Raw genomic sequence first — 19,795 nt, forward strand, 5'->3', positions numbered from 1 at the left:
TGACCTCGTAGCATATGTCGAAAGTCAAACTTTAAGACTGGTTATACGTGCATTTGAATAAACATTCGCTGCGCGATAGTAACGAAACATTGTTGACCTTACGATGTATCGAATGTCGGGATTTCTATGCACCCAGATAGAGTTGTCACCTCACGAGCAAACATCCCAGAAGATTGTCCTCTGTTAATCATATCAACAAAGACACTTTTTAATTATTCAATGTTATCGGTAATTTTTTATACCACGAAATGAAAATTAATTTAAGAAGTATACGAAGCAATTAAATCGATTATATAATTAACTTAAAATTCCAGAATATGTTGACTATAAAGCCCTTTGTGAAACAGATTTACGATCGACTCTGAACTTGTTCATAAAAAGAATTTAAGACACCTTGTTATAAAATATCTGCTTTAATACGAGATGGCATTTAAACGACAATAGTCACTTATTTAATGTGTCCTCAGAATGCGAATTTTGAACACGTGCGTTTCGCAGGTAGACATCGCATGTGCATCTCATTGTGTCTTGAGAATAGGTGTTTTTCTTGGTCATGAAAAGGATTTCTTTGCACAATGGACGATTCTATTCTATCGCGTCATCATCGAATTGATAAAGAGCCCGAAAAATACATCAAGCGTAGGAGAATATACAATGCCCTGTTTGTTTTCTCGAACATCTGGTGAACGTACCTTTAGAATTGGCAAGTTTGAGAAACATACCGCATTGTCGTCGCTCAGGTAATCTTTAAAAGATTAACCCGATACGAATTTCATGGATTCGAGTAAAAACACCTTGACTTCTATTTTTTTGTCCGTCGTATATATCGAACATTTTGGAAGTTTAATTCACTATTATTAATAATATATTAATGATTCGTAAGAATCACGTAGTTGCAGCATAAATCGACCTTAAGTCGTTATCTGAGTGATAAGACAGATTGTATGACCTTTAAATGTTGACTAGGTGTCTCTGACAATACGTGATAAGACAAGACCAATGACCGTGTTGAGATACTGGATACAAATTATTTGTACTATTAAAATTATTTCTCTGATAATTTAACACCCATGGTTGGAGATGATCACTGTTATTATTTTCAGCCTGATGGCCAAAAGCAATTTGGACTAAGACGCCTCTGTTTTCTCATTTAACAAATCCTCTTTTTAGACTTTTTGGATAACACTAATCCTTTTGGAAGGAGTCCAGCTCATCTGGCCATCCTTTAAGAGAAGGTTTCGAGCTAATTACTCCACGCTGCTCCAATGGTTGGTGGACTAGCAATTAGACACATGCAGATGTCCTCGCGACGTTTTCCTTTACCGTCGAGCACGACAAGAATTATAAACACAAATTTAACACATGGACATTTAGTAGTGTTTGAACCCGTAATCATCATTTAAGATACACAAGTTCTAACCGCTGGGTCATCATCAAAAAATCATCAACATGTTACTCAACGATTTGAAAATCAACAAACTTCGAAAGTTTATAATGTAAATATTGAATTATATGCCCTTATTAAATTACTTTAACATTACCGTTCCGGAGGTTTTAGAATTTTTACTTTTGTCTCAAGTGTTCTGAAGGGCCGGATGTAACGGGACCGGGTACATAATTAAATAGAACGGCACAATAACGCATCAAACAGCTGATTATGAAGTATCATTGTAAATGACGTTAATATCGTACTCTGATGGGATTTAATAATTACGTACACGAAATAAAATAGGAGTATTTGTTTCAGCTAAATTTCAATATTAGAGAGAGAGAGACAAAGTATTTATGTTATCTTAGTTATATATTATTTTAATTTTAAAATATCCAATATAAGTAAGCTATAGGTATGATCTATAAAGTTGTTCGCAGACGCGTGCTCTGTTGTATCAACTTTGCAAATTGACTGATAATCAAAATTCAGTCACGTAGATTGCTTTCGATACAATAAAGTGCACGTAGTACATGAATATCTATCTTCATTTTCGAGAATTAAACGCATGCAAAACTATAATCATATCCTACCAGACATACTACAATTTTAAAGTCTGATATGATGACGTCATGATCTCAGACGCGTTGATTTAATTCCGTCAGTGTTTTTAACTTCACGGATGTTCCAGAGTACTCATTAACAACTTCTGAGACTCGATTCTCTCCGATTTTTCCTTAATAATTACCTAAGCGGTTTAATTTGTAAAAACCTACAGATTAGCTGTAGCAATAAACGTTAAATTTGAATTGGAACGTTTGTATGTTCCTGGTTGAACAGGCAGCGCAAAGGCGGAAGAGCGGCGCTTGCGCAACTGACATTGAACCAGCGGACTACGCGGAGGCCACGCGCCGGATTCTCGTATATTTTTAATGATATTTTAATATAATCTTAATGATTTTTATATACAAAACCGGTCAGTTTTTCTTTCTGTTTCGAGGAAAACAGTGAACACGTTACAAACAAATGAAATATTTTCCACTAACAGGATGCGATAAACTGCGCACTCGAATATTTAAGATGACGTCTTATCAAATGAAAACATCCGCCGTTAAGATTTCCTTATCGAATTACATATAAAGTATATTTTTAACTATCGTAGAAACAATTTAACAATTGCTATGATATGATGATATAAAGAACGTTAACCAGCGCGTTTTCAAGTGTTATTATAAAATTCAAATATAAGCCTGACGGAGTCGAACATTATTAATAATAACATTTTGCATAAATTATTCCATACGCATTGAAACGTAAACGAGTAATAAAAAATCAGAGTATTGAAGCCGCTATTAACGGTGGACTAAACATCGCACTAGCATGTAACGAAGTCTATTTCTAGATAGTTACGTAGCAAACAATTACAATGCAGAAGAAAACTCCGGCTTCTATTATACGAAAGTACATACATACTTAATTAACAACTTCTTGTTATAATTGAAACTGGAATTATCTGAGTCGATAGTCGAGAGAATTAATTGTACAGTCGGGCTATTCAATTAATTAATTAATTTCCATTTAGTATTACATTTTTGGACAATTATTTCCTATAACTTATTTGATAAGCGATTAACACCTCTCGCGGTTATCATATACGAAACATATTCCGATGCTTATGGTTCTAAAACAAAATCGTTCTAGTCTAATCATGTTACGTCATATAATATTTTCGCAATACTAGTAGTGAATTACATCAGTTGCGGTACGAGTGTCACCTTCGTGATAAATATTACCATGACATAAATACGTAATATTGAAGGGAAATTGCACGCAAATAATGTCTTATCAGAGAAATGACTTCATTAGGAAAACTTCACTTCTATACCGCAAATACAATATAAGTACTAAGTATGTAGAATCCTAAAAGGCCGTCATGTAATGATACGAGTTTAATTTGTACGGATTTCTTTGTTCTTTAAAAATGTTACGAGGTTCGTTATATCTATTCGATAGAAGGGTATATTGTTTAAGTTGTAAATCTAATATGTCGATGTGATATGGTATCAATAACGTCCGGTATCACTTCGTGAACGCGTCCTTGGTCACGGGCGGCTCACGGCTACCGGCTGACCGTAACGCTTCCGCATCTAACTTACGTCACAGCACGAGATCTCTCATTTTTTTAGATATTATTGTTCTTTAGAAATGCTGTAGGATTCCGGGTGAATAGAATATAATTAACTCAACTCAAGCCTTGGATTTACGACACCTAGCCGACTCGTCAATCCGCTATATGCTTTAACCAACTGTAGTATGATTTATGATGATTTAGTATCAATGCCACGTGAGTCTAGTCAATGTCCTTGGTCAGGGGCAGCTCATGGCTACCGATCAGCGACGCGACGCGACTGACCGTAACAGCTTCCGTATCCCAGTTACGTCACAAACGAAGCACGTGTTCTGTTAAACTATTTTGTAGTTTATTTTTTAATGTATTTTTCAGTAATAATATAAGAAATTTAATTACATTATATAAAAATAATTATCGTCGTTTATGTAAGAACAAAACCTGCGCTTCAAAACGTAATTCATCGATCCGGTCGAAGAAAATAAGCAATTGCGTCACAACTCGCGGGAAATTTCTCTGTGACGTCAGTCGCGTGTTAGGCTCAACAAGCCCTCGCATATGCGTGGGTGGAATGCGTCAAAATCGTAGAGCCATTTCAGTAGGCGTCGCTTCACGGAGATCGAAACAATTCCACAAGTAGAATTTATACGGCTTCATTATAACACAGTATGATATTATTACCCTTAGTGTCAAAATGTTAATTGAATTCGAGTACGACTGTACTAAGCGAACATTCTTATAGAGTTACATCAGCGTCGCGAATTAAACGCCTTCATTACAACTGCGCCAATGATTGGAAAACTGTTCAAATAAATGTTATTCGCTAAAAGACAAGAGAGTAATGTACGATGAATTGTTTTACTAATGACGTGAGACATCATATATAGCCATATTTGTGTCTTCGAATATGCGACGCCACGATGATTTCATTCCTTCAATGTTGTCGACATGTCGACGCGATGATAAAGAAACGCCCGATACGATTATTTTTTTAAATTATTAGTGCCTGACTAAGGCAAACATTACATTAAGTATATTTAACTTTAAACCTTAGTCATTAATCGTTAAAAAAAAAAATACAAACCTCCAACGCAGAGCGGCGTAACAGTTCTATTATTGCCAGAAAAGAAAATAGCGCTCCACTCCGATTTAATTTTTACTAACTGTTTGCTAAGTGGGTTTATAGAATCTAAATATTATTATTAAAATGGCAATTGGGTATTGATTTGCTAACGAATAAAGGTCGAATGTATCATTATTGATTGGTATTGTTCAATGCGTGTCAATCAATCGAATTATATTGTCAATTTAGTAATAATACAAGTGCATGCGAGATATTGTTGTCGCGGTCGATTACGCAAGGTGTGACCGCGAACAGAGGTCGTATACGTTCTCATATTTATAATACGTATTCTTCAATCTCGAATGCGAGGCCGAAACCACGAAAAGAGTACGATTTCGCAACGAAACGTATTTCAATGTCATTGTAAACGTTACCGACGTCGGCTCGCGGTTTTTGAAACATTAGATTATACGAGTACACTTAACACTCACGATTTATATGTTCGTTGTTATCACCTATTCGGGTGAGTCATTTAAAAGAGATACCGAACTTACCAGTTCATTATTTTATACCGAAATACAAATAAGAAAATTAGATTTTTTTTTTGTCTGAATATTAGAGTAAAAATTTATTCCGTTGTCTTAGATTTTCGCGATTATTACACATTGAAATAAAACTAGTTTTTAACGGATTTAATCGCCTATATTAATTATTTTTTTTTATTTATTTTAACATTTAAAATAAATAAAAAAAAAATAATTAATATACGCGATTAAATCCGTTAAAAACTAGTTTTATTTCAAAATTTATTCCGTTTTGCTACAATACTATTGAGAGATTTTCTAAGAAAATCCAGTCCAAAGCAAATAAATATTCGCGTTTTCTGAATTCCTTGCAACAAAGGTTGTTAGTGCACCGAGCTCGTATTTTGCAGGAAACAGAATAAGAAGTGTGCAGCTATAAATTAGTTGTTTATTAACATTGGAATCCGTGCAGGGGGATTTAGATCATATAGCTTCGCACTACGATTCAAATTAGCTTAATCGAATTCGTGTAGGTTTGACAGTTGAAAATATTGCCAGGCCATGAAACAGCTAGACTGGAATCAGAACCGGTCTAGAACATAGGTAGCCGGCTGCAATTAAAGAAGCGAGCTTTCCGAGTTATCTATAACATTCACTGTATAATTATTTGTATTTAATCGAACTGAATATTTATTTTGAATTTCTCGTAACATTTAAAAATCAACCCATGCGTAATTTACCTCTCATTAGTAATCGACAGTAAATTATCATTCGTATATAATAATACTATAGTTATTACATCAACGTAAAACCTATTGAATATTTTATTGAAATTGTTTAATTAAAATAATAGAAATTGCTATAGCAGTTTCTTTTACAAATGTTTAATTAAAACTGTTCTTTCGAATGGTTTGACGTATCTTTCATTCAGTTATTCGGTCACGTGAATTGTTTTGGCAAGTTTAATGTTGTGTTGTAATGTTGGCAGGTCGTGCGTCATTTCCTCTTGCTGACCGTGAACCGACGTTACGTCACGCGAGATTAGGATGCGCCTACGCTACCAAACTAAATGACGCTCGTCTTTGTCCCCCATATATTTTGAAAATGACTATTCCCGTTACATTTAACCACGACGTTCAATTGGTCAAATGATGTTACTTTAAAAGTTTTCGTCATTCTCCTTATCAAAATAAGGTTCGTAATACTTTTTGGAATTAGGCAGATGACATCATTCTAATTAGTCTCTTTGTTTATCAGAGGTAATTTCCAGTAACACGGATACTGTAAATACCCTAATCATTTAGTACACTGTTTAAACGGAAAAACTTTTCCAAGATAATTTAGTTCTTTTTTCAAATAAATAAATATCACAAATGTTACGCGTGCAATAGCGCTGATAGCATTTGATCTAGATAATTTAGGTATATATTTATAATTGAGGCTTCCTGTTGTTAAAATAATATTTATCATGAAATATGTTTTAATTTCTAACAATAAAATTTATGGAAATGTAACATTTTGAAACTTTAACATTATTGGTTATGTAAGATATTTAGTAAAACAGACGCAATGACATTTGTTTTCCTTATTTCGTTTTACTTTTCAATCAAAAATAGAAACTGTGAACTCGAGTTTTGGTAAAACAAATGATGGTAAGTGGATTCAATATCAAGGTTAGAAGTAAAAAGTCAATTGTGAACTAATACAGGAAGTTCTTTATAGGGCAGACGCCGTGACTCGATTAGCAATAAATGTGCATTATGGTTCATTGTTAAGACGCAGACGTGAGCTATTACAGGTAATGTCTAACTCATTACTAATCGAAGACAGGCGCCAACAAACAATGCAATTGAAGATAAAATTCAATAGTTAAGTACACAAAACTATTTAGTCACTTAAAATGGCTAAGAATACACTAGAGCGGTCAAAGATAAATTCGACAAACACGTTTGAGGAAAACGATGGTCTTATTGATTATACAAAAACTTTGCGATAATTTATACGATTACTAAATTTTTTTATCTTAAAAACGAGTAGCAATATTATATGAAACGCAATACATAAAAAGTGAAGTTCATGCAGCAGACGCAGACGTCAAGTATTTTTAGTGACGACGCATCGGGTTTGAAGGGTTAATCGCAATTCTGGCCATTCGCAGACCGGTTGTATTTTGTTTTTTTCGACGCCAGACTCGAGGTAAACGCTCTACACACAGGGAAATTGGCTGCCTTCTATTTCATTTAGTCCTGTTATTGGTAGGGATTTGATGTTCTCTTTTATTTAACATTTGGCATATAGGTACTATTTGTGTAGCTTAAATAGGTTGTATTCCATTTGAAAGCATGTTTGTTATTACTTTAATCACCACCTAAACAAAAGAAGGCATCATAATGTCGAATTTCGGAATATTTAAAGGACTTTATTTCATATGGGATTATATTTGGCTACCGCCTACGTAGAAAATATTTTCCGAGCCAAATGTATCGCGTAGGCGGAAAAGTCGGATATTATTTACTCGAATGAAAATAAGGACGACCGAAATTGCTTACGCCTCCGTCTGTGGCTGATCCCAAAAGAATTTTTATTTTATTCCTCTGCTTAACGTTAAATGTTTTCGTACAAGTATATCTTCCTGGCACCCACTGTTTTTATCTCAAAATTAATTTAAATACTGTTTAATTAAAATCGTCATTACATCTCGAGCTTCATCTCGCCGAGGATGGATAACATGTGTTGTTGAACTTAAAGATAAGTCGGTTACTTTAGTACCAAAGAGCTTAAAGGTTTACGGCATTCAGTAGCAGGGACGTCCCCTACTAATAAAATTATATGAACGTTCTCGTTTCGTATACTTTCTTTTAAATTTTGTGTACCTTGTGCTATACTTCGTTACGTTTAATGAAAAACTGAAATGAAGTTGAATATTTCTATTGCAGTTTTTGTGCGCAAAATAAACGGCGCAGAGCGAGTTACGTTTTTTTTTCTCGTTGTTTACACACGACTCTGGTTTTTATTTAAGAAATGTGAGAAGTTTTTGCTCTAAAAGCTGGCAATTAGGGCACTTTTAAATTACTAGAACTAATACTTAGCACGTAGGGGCATTGCATAGTATGTTATTATTTTAAAATTCCATTGTAATTTTATAATTAAAACTAAACATAGGTATCATATACGTCACTAGTACTATTCTTAGCGACTGACATTATGTGCCTACGTGATCCATGTCACTATTTGTGGCTCAGGTATTTTAGAGGGTGAAAAGATATTTTAGAACAATATCAAGGGGAACTACAAATAGCTGAGGGTGGTGACCTGTTAGAGGCATCTATGATTCATCTCGAACCCTCTGTTATCGCCCTTCGGTTTTTATACCATCCCTCCTGATGACGTCACCAATGTAATGACGCATTCGTTCCCTCGAACGACATTCATCATGATCCTGTCATACCCTGATTCATTGTTACATTGTTTCTTTGAAAGCACGAGTTTTATTTTTACCGGAGACCGCAGGCTTAAATGATATTTTGAAGTTTCTTTTGTATTGTGCAAAGAAAGTTATGCGTAACTCGGAGGCACATTCTTGGGTAATTTTGCTGAAATTACTTGGCAAGTTTCTTACGAGTTTGTTGTTTGTGAGTTTATTTTTGGACATTAGGAATATTTTGGATTATTTTTATTCTTTGTAATATGAATCGAAATAAAATTTGTCTTATATAACTGAGGACTTGTGAAATCGAATAACACGAACAAAAATAATTATTTAACTTAGTTCTGTAATATTCCTTATCAATAACTTCAAAGATTTATGTTTTTTGTTACGCTAGATGAGTTTCAGCGGTCAGCGACCTTAGCGACGCGGATATGCAGGCGCGGGTGTGAGCTTGCGTTAGAGTGGAACAAAAATATAGGAAAAATAAATCAGACGGCGTAAAGCTAGAATCTCGTTACTAGGGAGTGAAGAGTTCGTATACCAATTCGTATGGAACGAAATGGAACGGTGTTAAATAAAAATTATCGTAAAGAAATGGCAGACGCGTGTCTTGGCAGTGAGCGAGTCGTCCACTTTAGGCGTTCCTTGGTTATCGATGAGCGCTCGAGTGAGACGGTGTTCTGAGGGCGTAGTAAAAACCAGACTCGTCCCCAAGTAATTGTTGGCACGTGCATATTTTTTGTTTGGGTCAATGTGAATGCACTCATCCTTTAAAGGTTTAGGGTCGATCACGTGCGGCAACGTTTTTGCAAACTTATTTTATGGGGGTTTAACTATTGTTCTCTGTTGCAGAGGCTAACCTAACAAACACTGTTCAACGTTCGTGTGCATACCAAATAAATGATGAGTCACCAGTCCGATAAATTGATCTGGTTTTACATTTTGTTCTGTAGAATATTAAATGTGATGTTTCATAATCAAATTTAATTATATGCAGTCTAGGGTTGATTTCAATTTGATAAAAATTTAGTTGATCTGAATACCAGTGGTACAGACAAGGTAAACGGAGCGTGTCACAATGTACGGGCGGCGTATCGGCGGATAAGTGTGAAGTTACGCAAATCCGCAGATATGTAGCCGTGCGCAGGCGCGCCGCACAACGCTTGCACAAGGTTTCGCAGACCTTTGTTTTACGCAACCAGATCGATTTAATAGTTAGCCGTTTTATTATTTGAACAAATACATAATCAGAAAAGAATAATAACAAAATGTTTTCGCTTTAAATACTATAGGAGACGAAAAAAAAAATCGCATCGACCGGAACTACCCATGCACAATACCCTGCATTTCCGTCTCTGTCCAGCAGGTGGTTGAAAACTTAACCTTTTAAATATAAGTAAAAAGTGTTCTTTTGTACATGAGATACAATGATGTCCGGCAATTTATTTCTGAGAATGAAGCTCGCATTGTGTTTTGAGTAGTAAGTAGAGGTGATGGTTGCTCGAGATCAATGCACTATGTCCACGTCCGGTAGCCGCGTCCGGTGTTTTCGTATCACCAAAAAAGGTGCGAACATGCGTTATTTATAGTAATGACGAACACTCCGTCGTCCTCGTCCGACTCATTTATTTACGGAATGAGGAGAGGTGTAGGTGTTCGTATAATAAAAAAAGCATCTCTGGCTGATTCAATCGTAAAGATGCGTCGAGTTGATCGTTCCTCTACGATCGAATGACGTATCAACATGCATTTTATTGTTTTCCAAATGAGTTCAATCGTTTGTTCCGCACGAGCAAAGAGGCGGCGCAGCGTCGACGCCAGCGACATTGGCACAGTTGTTCACGACCTCAGCAGCCGCAAGTCGACCGAGGCCACAAACAAACGCCCCAAAACGAATAACATAAACGTCTGAATTCCGGCACGCCTGAATCATGTCGTACAAAAGTAAACTAGAAGCGTAATCGCATCAATAAACTACAACTCGAATCGCATGGTCGTTGGCGCCGCGCCGGGTGCCAATAGAAATTACGCTGTTCAATATTTCGTCCCGAAACGTTACCAAGGGTCGATTATGCAATTAAAACAATACCTTCTGCGTCTCGTTGAAGTTATACAACTGTTGAAACCGAAAGACGTACGGATACGGGCGTTTTGCCGCGCGCCCGGTATTATGCAAATACATCGCTGTAACATAGCGGTGTCTTACACCACGATACTTTGGCAACACGGTTTCAAAATGTTTTCAAAACAGTCAATGTGGGTGCAGGCAGGCAGGTAAGCGTTGCCAGATATCGGCTGCGGCCTCGGGCATAGTTTTAAATTCGATTATGATGCTGTCTGATGATGCTTCTATGAAATGGTAACCGGGTGTTTCTCGTTTAATTAAATAAATAGATTGGAAAGTAGGTTTTGATTTTGATGGAAATATAGTACAGGCGGTGGCCGGGCCGGTATGCGACGCATCGGCGTCTGCCGGGTCTATCGCGAACCAATTTGGCACATCCGCTAAAGAGTGCCAGCGCAGCCACCGCCATAAATATCTCGTCCCGTTAGCGCCGCAGACACGCCAATATAATTTCGCGACATGAAAACAGACACACTCAGATAATTATTTATAGATGGTGTGTTACGAAGGGGAATATCGTTTTTATATGATAAATTCCTGCTACGCGGCGTTATAAAGTATGTATCAAGTTGCGTAATCAAAAGCCCTATATCGTGAACTCGTCATTGTTTGCGATGTATGTGATCATCCGATCCGGCTCCTAAACACCGCGTTACGCAAAAAACCTCGAGTTTTGTTTTGTTACCTGGAACGTTTCGCTTTGGTATTATTATTTTGGCGTGGAGTAGGCGGGATGGGCTCGAACAATACGCCGAGGACAATATTTTATACCTGAGATTGTTTACAAAGGTTTCGTTGTGTTTACCAGCGACTGAGAGTCGCGGGCTCCGTCTTGTCTGGTATTTTGTAACATTTATATAATATACTTATAGAAAAAATAAATACTAGAATTTTTTTCCTCAACGCTTATGTATTTAAAGTCCAAAGAAAATTAATTTTCTATTGTTATTTCATATCAGTAAACAATTTTTATTCAATTAATAAGATCTTTGATTCATCTAATAAAAAATCAAATTTATCTACCTACTTTGTAGTGTAAAAAACACGAGGTACCCTAAAATGTATTCAACGTTTTAAAAAATGCAACATAATATTGTGTTCTTAAATATGATTATCTGGAAGGTTTGAATCAAACTACCTGCGTTGTCACTTCAAATCGATCTGATGAACATACTCGGCCGGATGCTATTGATTGATACTTCCTTTAAGATTATTCACTAGTGTCTTCTGTTGCATTGGAATTGTTTGTACTATTTCCTGAATGAAAGTTTGAAAAGCGACATGAATTCGATTCAGTAGAGATAGATTTAATCATTTATTATAAATAATTATATTATTCATCATCGTGTAATTATCCTATTAAATATTCTTGTTTGAAGCTCTATAGAAGTGCTCGTAGCGCGAGAAAAATAATTTAAACCACTCTCAAAGGATGAGAAAAACTACTAACTTAGATCGTAAAAATCTACTTCAAAACATCAAAGAAACGCGGAATCAATATTAATGTTCTTATTTACCTTTGAGACGGTGCGAAATTGCGGGATATCACGGCGTGGAGTCCGCCGGATGACTCGAATTTATAATCAGGGGTGCTTTTATATGCGAGACGTGAGAACGGAGGTCGAAGGGCGGGTCACTTGCTCGTATTGCACCTTCCAAATCAGACATGTGACCATTCTCACGATTGTAAAGAATGCTTAAAATATAAGCTTGACCAGCGCGGCATGTGCACAATCATTAGAATTTATTAGGGGTACACAAGGTCAGCTGCCAGTATGCAAATGTTATTTGACCGGCTGTTTAATCAGATGACAAAAAAATCTCTGGGAAAGTTAGACACACGCCCATTAACGGGAGATGACTTTGGGTCAAGATCCTGTCATACAGCTGGCTACCTGACATGGAGCGGTCCGTTAATATCTTAAAAACAAAAAACTTACATTTCCTTTCTGAAATGACACATGGCAGAACTGGCCCCGCATCCGCAGTGTCGTTCATCCACATTGTTAACGGTTAACTATAAGCTATATTCTTAGAAAACATAAGAAAATATATCGCAATGTTACATTAATGGACGCATACTCGAACCGTATATTTTAATAAAAGATTTCATAAATAAACTGCCTATTTATCTTTTTCTCATTTTAGGATTCAGACTTTTCGTGTAATAACCAAATGCAAAACATTCCCGCTTTGAGTAGTAACTTTGAAAAGGCTTCTCAAGTCACGGTGTACTTGGCTCTGCGGCTCTGCTATTACGTAAAAGGTGAAGCAAAAGTTTTTACATTTGAGCCACGGTACCGTTTCGCATCGTGAAACGACGCTTTTGACAACGTTCGCTTTGATGATACTCCGCTGAAGGGTATTAAATTTTACCTTTTTTAATGTCTGTCCACTCAAAAGCGGACTAAGTTAATACTGTTGCGTAAATATAGACACGGGCGGGATTACGTTACGTTAGGCAGTAGTGGCTTTTATTTCATGCCGTTTCTGCTTATAATTTACGCCAAGGACAAATTTAAACTCGTTTGACGAATGTCATTCGGGACAAAATAAAATAGCTACAGGTCAAAGAAACCATTTTCTGTCAGACTCAATTTTGTGGAGGCGTAATGAAAATTGTTTCGGTCGGGATATCAAGGAGAGCTCAATGTACACAAGGTGGGTTGTTGCCCCTGTCGTGGGAGTGAACTCTACGTAAGTGTGAATTAGGGTGAACAAATAAATCTCGTCAAAACTATCACAATATTCATTACAAATTAAGATTGGATTTGTTATCAAATAAAAGATCTTCTAAGAACTACAATACAAGGGTTGGTATGCGGGACAGGTGAATGATGGTGCCTTCTTATAAGTCTAAAGGAATGCAATCGTGGAGGGGTGCATAAAATAAATTTTTGTTATATTTTATTAGGGAGTTTGTTTGGATCAGGTGATTGAATAAGGGTGGCAGGTACACGTCTGACTAAATCATGGGGGTCGTTTGGTGCGTGAGGTGCGCGGGCGCAGCGCCACTCACCCTTGACCCGATTGTATTGTACGCAGCAATGACACCGTTCGCCTTGAGTCGCTAGCATTGCCGGAGATATTCGCAACAATGGAGGCCAGATAACGTTTCAAAAGTCGAAAATCCGCCGGTTCCTACCGGTTGCTTGTAATTAATAAAGCCGTTGAGTAATTATTTGTAATATTTTCGCCTTTACTGCAATTCTTGTTCAATATGCTGTATATATATTTATTGAACCGTCATGTTTTTTTTATAAAGCATAGTAAGGGATATGTGGTAGGTTCTTTATCAAAATGATGTCTAAATTGTTGTAATATATTACTTGATAACGGTTTATCGTCTTCTTACACGACGCTATCGAATACAAAGGAAATGACGAACTTCTCTATACATGCATCGTTTCCGCTTCCGACGTTTTTTTGACTTTGGAACACTTTTTCTCACGGGCGTCTTCATAGTGGGCGGAGTGAAAAAAAAGTGCAATTGATTGATACGGTATTTGTTACATGTTTTTTTGTAGCATCAGCTGCATTCGTTGCCTTATAAAGTACCCGAATTCTGGTAACATTGTCAATACAAATTACACAAGGTAAACGCTTTTCGATTGCGAGCTAGAGATATCGTCAGTAGGGGAGCATTGCGTCAGTTATTTGAAACTGGCAAAATTTAGCACACGGCAATCCAAACGGCTGACTGTGTTGTACTGCGATAATGTCGTATTTCAACCGATTGCAATTTATACTAGACAAGATTTCTCTACATTAAATCAAGTCCTTGCGAAAACATAACATTAAGTTAAGAAACCATCAATGTGCTATTCAAAGAGCGTAATATTGTATGTTTGTCTAAATACCATAAGATCATTTTAATGGATGTTTTCATAGTGTTTATCATTGCTAAATCAATAGAATTTTAGTTATTAATATAATCTTGCTTGGTCATAAAAAATAACTAACCTTTGAGGATCAGCAAAGACGAATTTCCTCAACTTGAGGTCACGTAAGACGATTCCTTGTTCGTGACACGCCGCAACAGTTTCCGCCATTTGCCTGAACAGCCTCCTAGCTTCGTGTTCCCTTAGCCTTTTCCTCGCCCGCACATAGGAATGGAGATCGGAGTGCGATCTTGGAAATATAAGATACACCCTCTTATCCCCAACCAGGACTTCGTGAATAGGGTTTACATGTGGGTGACCGTCGAGGCGGTAGTGCGCTTGGAGGAGGCTACTGCAGTCTCTTGATACCACCTAGAATAGAACATTTTATAAATATATTTTTCATCATCCATGCAAGCAATATTATAACACTTCCTTATAGAAGAACGATGCTGAAGGGCAATATTCTCTGTGAACTTGTAAAACTTGATTTAAACCCAGATAAATATTACCCTTGCTAGACCAGTTTACTTGGTATATCTAAACCGATTCTATTCCCATTCATTACACTATCAACAAGTACGATAGGGTTTGCGATTAGCTATACCTTCCCCGTCTAAAAGATTACTATGTAGCAGCGTTTCAAAGATCTCTTTTATAAATGACTAGTTCTGAAGTGAATAAAGATACCTACAGGTCTATATAAATAGATTGACCCTTTGCGAATAAATGGCAAACGTGATTACAAACGGAATGCTTGGTTGACGACAGATGTTTCTTTAGAAATCGGATATTCTTTCGAATACGTTGAAGCTATTGTAAATAGAGAATTTATTTTAATTATTATCGTTATTATAAATCGTATCGCAGTTATTCTAAATAAACGTCTGGAGTATTTATTTTCGAACTCGAAACGAAATGTCAACGACATTGTGAACGCAAATACCAAATCAGATTTCCCGACTCACAATTGATGAATCACGTCGCGTGCGTAAGACCATTTCTTTTTACTCATACCGTATTAATAGAAATATGTATTTCGATTCGGTTCAGACGTATCGGCGCTTTATATTTAAGCGCTAAACTTGGGCGTTGTACGTAAATAAAATGTTACACATTTGTCCAAATGTTTGCTAAAAAAGAGTCGATAAGAATTCGCAATAGTTAAAGCGATTGATAATATTTGGCCCCAAATGCGTTTACGGCAGCTAACCTACTTAGCGCTATCAATATTTATTTAATCGCAAGGTGTTGCAAAATATTTACCTATAGCTATCTATCTACATAATATAACTTCGGCACGTAGAGTTATTGACCAGCCTTTAAAATAGGTCGAGTCAATTTTTTTTTATTTTGTTAGTTTTTAAAATCGTTAAATAATAAAATAAAATTATATTTTGAAATTGTATAAATATATGTAACGGATATATCATCAGTTTAATTATAGGTATTTATCTCTATCATTATAACTTCATACTCATTATGTTAGTTAAATAAATTTGACGTCACTTTATCTGTCGCTAATGTAATACCGTTTATGTTTCCTCAATCTTTATTAGCATTGTAGTTAAACCAGCAATGAACTTGTAACACTATTCTATTACGTGTTAACGGAATAACTAGTGGGGGGAGCTGTAAGAGGGGGCCCCGCTAGCCTCGCTGTGACATTCGGTGATCGGTGCGTTATCAACTCGTCTATTTCACAATGTCAATGAGAAGGTCAAGCTTATTTTCGACGCGGCATCCACGGTTGATGTATACCGCTTCGTAAATTAATATATACAAACGTTTAATTTCGTCGAATTTCTACAATCTATTTGGGCTAGTGACATGTCCTACGTTACAATTTTAATACTGATCATCGTAATGTAGTACAAATGTGGCAGTTGTGGCAAGAGGCGATGTTGTAAATATACTCTGCGTTTAGCAACGATCACGTTGCCACACTTAACCTTGCCAAGTTCTCACGAGGGAAGTGCCTATTCTGTGCCTTGACAATACCTGTATAGGCCTTTGTTAGCACTGGAATTACTATGTATCCTGCGTTACCTAAATCGATGCCTACGTATATGTGAGGATGTTCGATATAACAAGTTTTTGAACTGGTTTCTATATAGAGTGGCGCTTGGACGATTCAAGCTAACGCGGAAAAGGCTAAGCGTACCAAAAATAAAATACATTCCATATTCTACTACGCGATGACAAAGTATTAAGCTCATGATTGATCTCTCGGTAATCGCACCAATGTTGCGATTATTACATTTTGTTCGCTATGAAATTAACGTTATTGTTTGCGATATTGCGAAAGTCGACACATGACATTGTAAAAACGGCGATGCTATGGCCTACAAGTGCGATCGAGCAACGCGAGACCGTGACATATAAAGTTTGACATCGACGTTATTAACAAGAAAAAAAAATATACATTTACGACAGATAAGCTCGTATATCTGTGTGAAAATCAATTCTTATGGCAAAGGATTCAATTCGGCAATTAAATTAACTGAGTTTAAGTAACAATTGACTAATTGTTATGAAAGGGAAACACCATGTGGGCATACTATTGAGAACTGGGTTTATCTCAATGGGGTGTCTATCCCGTGGGATACTAGGAACCCTTTTCGATTGACTACTGGATTTACTTCTATGAAAATAAAATATATGATGAATAATGACGTGTTTAATGGTTCACTTTGAGTGATTAAGATATGTATTTTCAGAGCTTGTCCCAGCAATGAATTAACTTAAGTGCATGACAAATTCATTTGTAATAAAACAACATTAAGACTTACTTTACGTAATAATTTACACAAATTAGCTAATTACCGAGTGGACTGGAGAGGTCGAGTAAAACAAGAGATTACACAGTGTATCAATCAAACAAAACTGCGCAACTTCTTTTGAAACCGGGCACAATTTCGACATGAGACGCGTTACGTATCCCGGTCGTGTCGTCTCGAATGCCATGATAAATCGTTATGCCTAAATGTCTTCACGAGAAACAAAGACAATGCGGACTTTTTGACGACCGTTTAAATTTGGAATAATGAATTCGTTTTTATATTTTTTAATTAATTTTCTTAAAAAAAAAAAATATCTATGAATATCGTTTTATCGTATTATATTTTATATCATACTAGACTTGAGGATATAAACCAGAATTATTCTCTAGATATAGTTACTACAGACCTAAGTTAGCTTGAATGTGCTACAAATTTTGTATTGTGCAGGACTGAGACGCGGTCCAACAGGTTTTCGATTATAGTTTCAGTTATCGATATAGTATGGTCACTTACTTTGCAAACATATTCCTCTTGCGTGCGCACGTCCACACACCGACAAAGCGATGAGCCTTCGACTTGTTCCAGTAAGAGATACTTTTCAGCCACCAGGGCTGCTTGGAACTGGTGTTGGGGGGGCGCAGGGCTGGGCGGTGCTGGGCTCGATGGCGATGGAGCTGCTGACAAGCGGTCCGCAAGCGAAGGTGATTGCGCCCGCTCATCGGCTTTGCTGTGCTCTCCAGTAGCCGGCACGGGAACCGTCACTGCAGGCTTGCTCAGGCGCAACGGAAACAATAAGGAGGGGGATCCGGGATCCATCACTACACTATAACACTGTCACTGTCACAAATACACACTAATGTTCACAGAACACAAACACTTAAAACGAAGAAGGAACTATGATGAGATGATCATGATCTGCAAAAGAAATGCAATCCGATTAGACACTTCGCAGCACACAAGCAAAGTTTGCAAATTTATTGCATACGACATGGACTCTTACAAAATTTTAAACGAAACTATGAGACAATCGAGGATTTAGCAACGCGGTTTAGTAAGGGGAAATTGTAAAGTACCTACGAATATGGTACAAACCTTGAAATGATTCGCCCTGAGAGGATATCGTACCAAAATTTGTCTGTCCGTGGCGGCGAATCTCGCTTTATTAACACGGAATTACTAGAATTAAATTCGTGCAATTCGAACGCGTATAGACAGGCTAATATTTTGGGCCGGTGTCCGCTCGGGTTGAATTGAGACTAAACGAACACACGACCACCTCCCACTAACGCCATTGCGAGACTAACTTCGAGTTTTGTGACGAGGCTGACGCGGCGCTCGGACGGAGCCTCGGGCCGGCAACCGATCCAACGTCCAATGTCGACACACCGTCAGCTTGCGTAGTACGCGAGCATACGCCATGCGGTTCGTAGACGCAAAATGTACTGTGTTGTTGTCTCTTTTTAATATAATGATATAAAGCCTCGTAGAACGAGATAGCATGATACCATTCATTTACGTTTGGCAATGCAATGATGTCAAATGTGTATACAGTTTCAATATTTTTCACAACAATAAATTAAACAACAGAAATAAGTACAGTATTTACAAAAATTGTAATTATTGCGAAAAATATATATTTCATGACTGAAATTTTAATGTGGTGGTTTTACTCGTGTACATTAATTTAATTAGCCCACATTTAGAATCTGATCCTATACGTCGTTTTTTTTTTTTTTATTTAATTTGTAATATTGCATCAATTGCATCATTAAGTTGCAAAAATAACAATTAGTACTATTACAAAGCCGTTTAGTAATTGAGAAAAAAAAACATACGTAATAGTTTTTATTTATAAAAAAATGTTTTGATTTACTCATTTGATTTAATCGGTTTAAAGTTTTACTCAATAAAAATAAATTTGACCTACATAATATAAGAATATAAATATAAACCAGTCAGCAGAAGCTATAAAACAGGTATATTCGAAAGATAAGAACTGAAAACTATTAATTATTATAAATAATGTAATTTTTGAAACACGTTTATTTTTATTATATTTATATGATTATGTAATAATAAATATTACTTAAATTATAATTCATCTCTTTATTACATTACTTTCAACTATTGTGTTCAATGACGAATTATCATGTATGTACATAGGAACCTAAATAATTAATTAATTACTATTAGATAATGGGATTTTTTTTGTATAATATCACTATTAAAAATATGTTATTACAACTTAACTCCGTTATCTTGACAGGCTGACGCTATGATAGGTAGGGAGCAAAATGTCACAACTTAAAATTGTATTTTTTAATATAAGTAAAATACCTCGGTACATACCCTTCGGCTGCAATTGGCTTAAAAAGTCTATAGCATTTTAAATATATGTATGTACTTAAGTATACAGGACAATGTATGTTCTG

General features: G+C 36.3%; 1 protein-coding gene across 1 annotated transcript in view; it reads right to left on the reverse strand.

Moving 5' to 3' along the window:
- Nucleotides 1–18,685, reverse strand: part of LOC125076853 (tribbles homolog 2-like) — a 31,185-nt gene extending 12,500 nt beyond the window's left edge. Inside the window, exons 1-3 of the mRNA XM_047688570.1 lie at nt 18,456–18,685; nt 17,877–18,278; nt 14,663–14,952 (exon numbers count right to left, since the gene is read on the reverse strand). Of these exons, the coding sequence (XP_047544526.1) occupies nt 14,663–14,952; nt 17,877–18,179 (593 nt within the window). The 5' untranslated portion in view covers nt 18,180–18,278; nt 18,456–18,685. The remainder of the gene's footprint in view (nt 1–14,662; nt 14,953–17,876; nt 18,279–18,455) is intronic.
- Nucleotides 18,686–19,795: the final 1,110 nt, after the last annotated feature.

Source organism: Vanessa atalanta, chromosome 3 (assembly GCF_905147765.1).
Source record: "Vanessa atalanta chromosome 3, ilVanAtal1.2, whole genome shotgun sequence".
Classification (NCBI taxonomy): Eukaryota; Metazoa; Arthropoda; class Insecta; order Lepidoptera; family Nymphalidae; genus Vanessa; species Vanessa atalanta.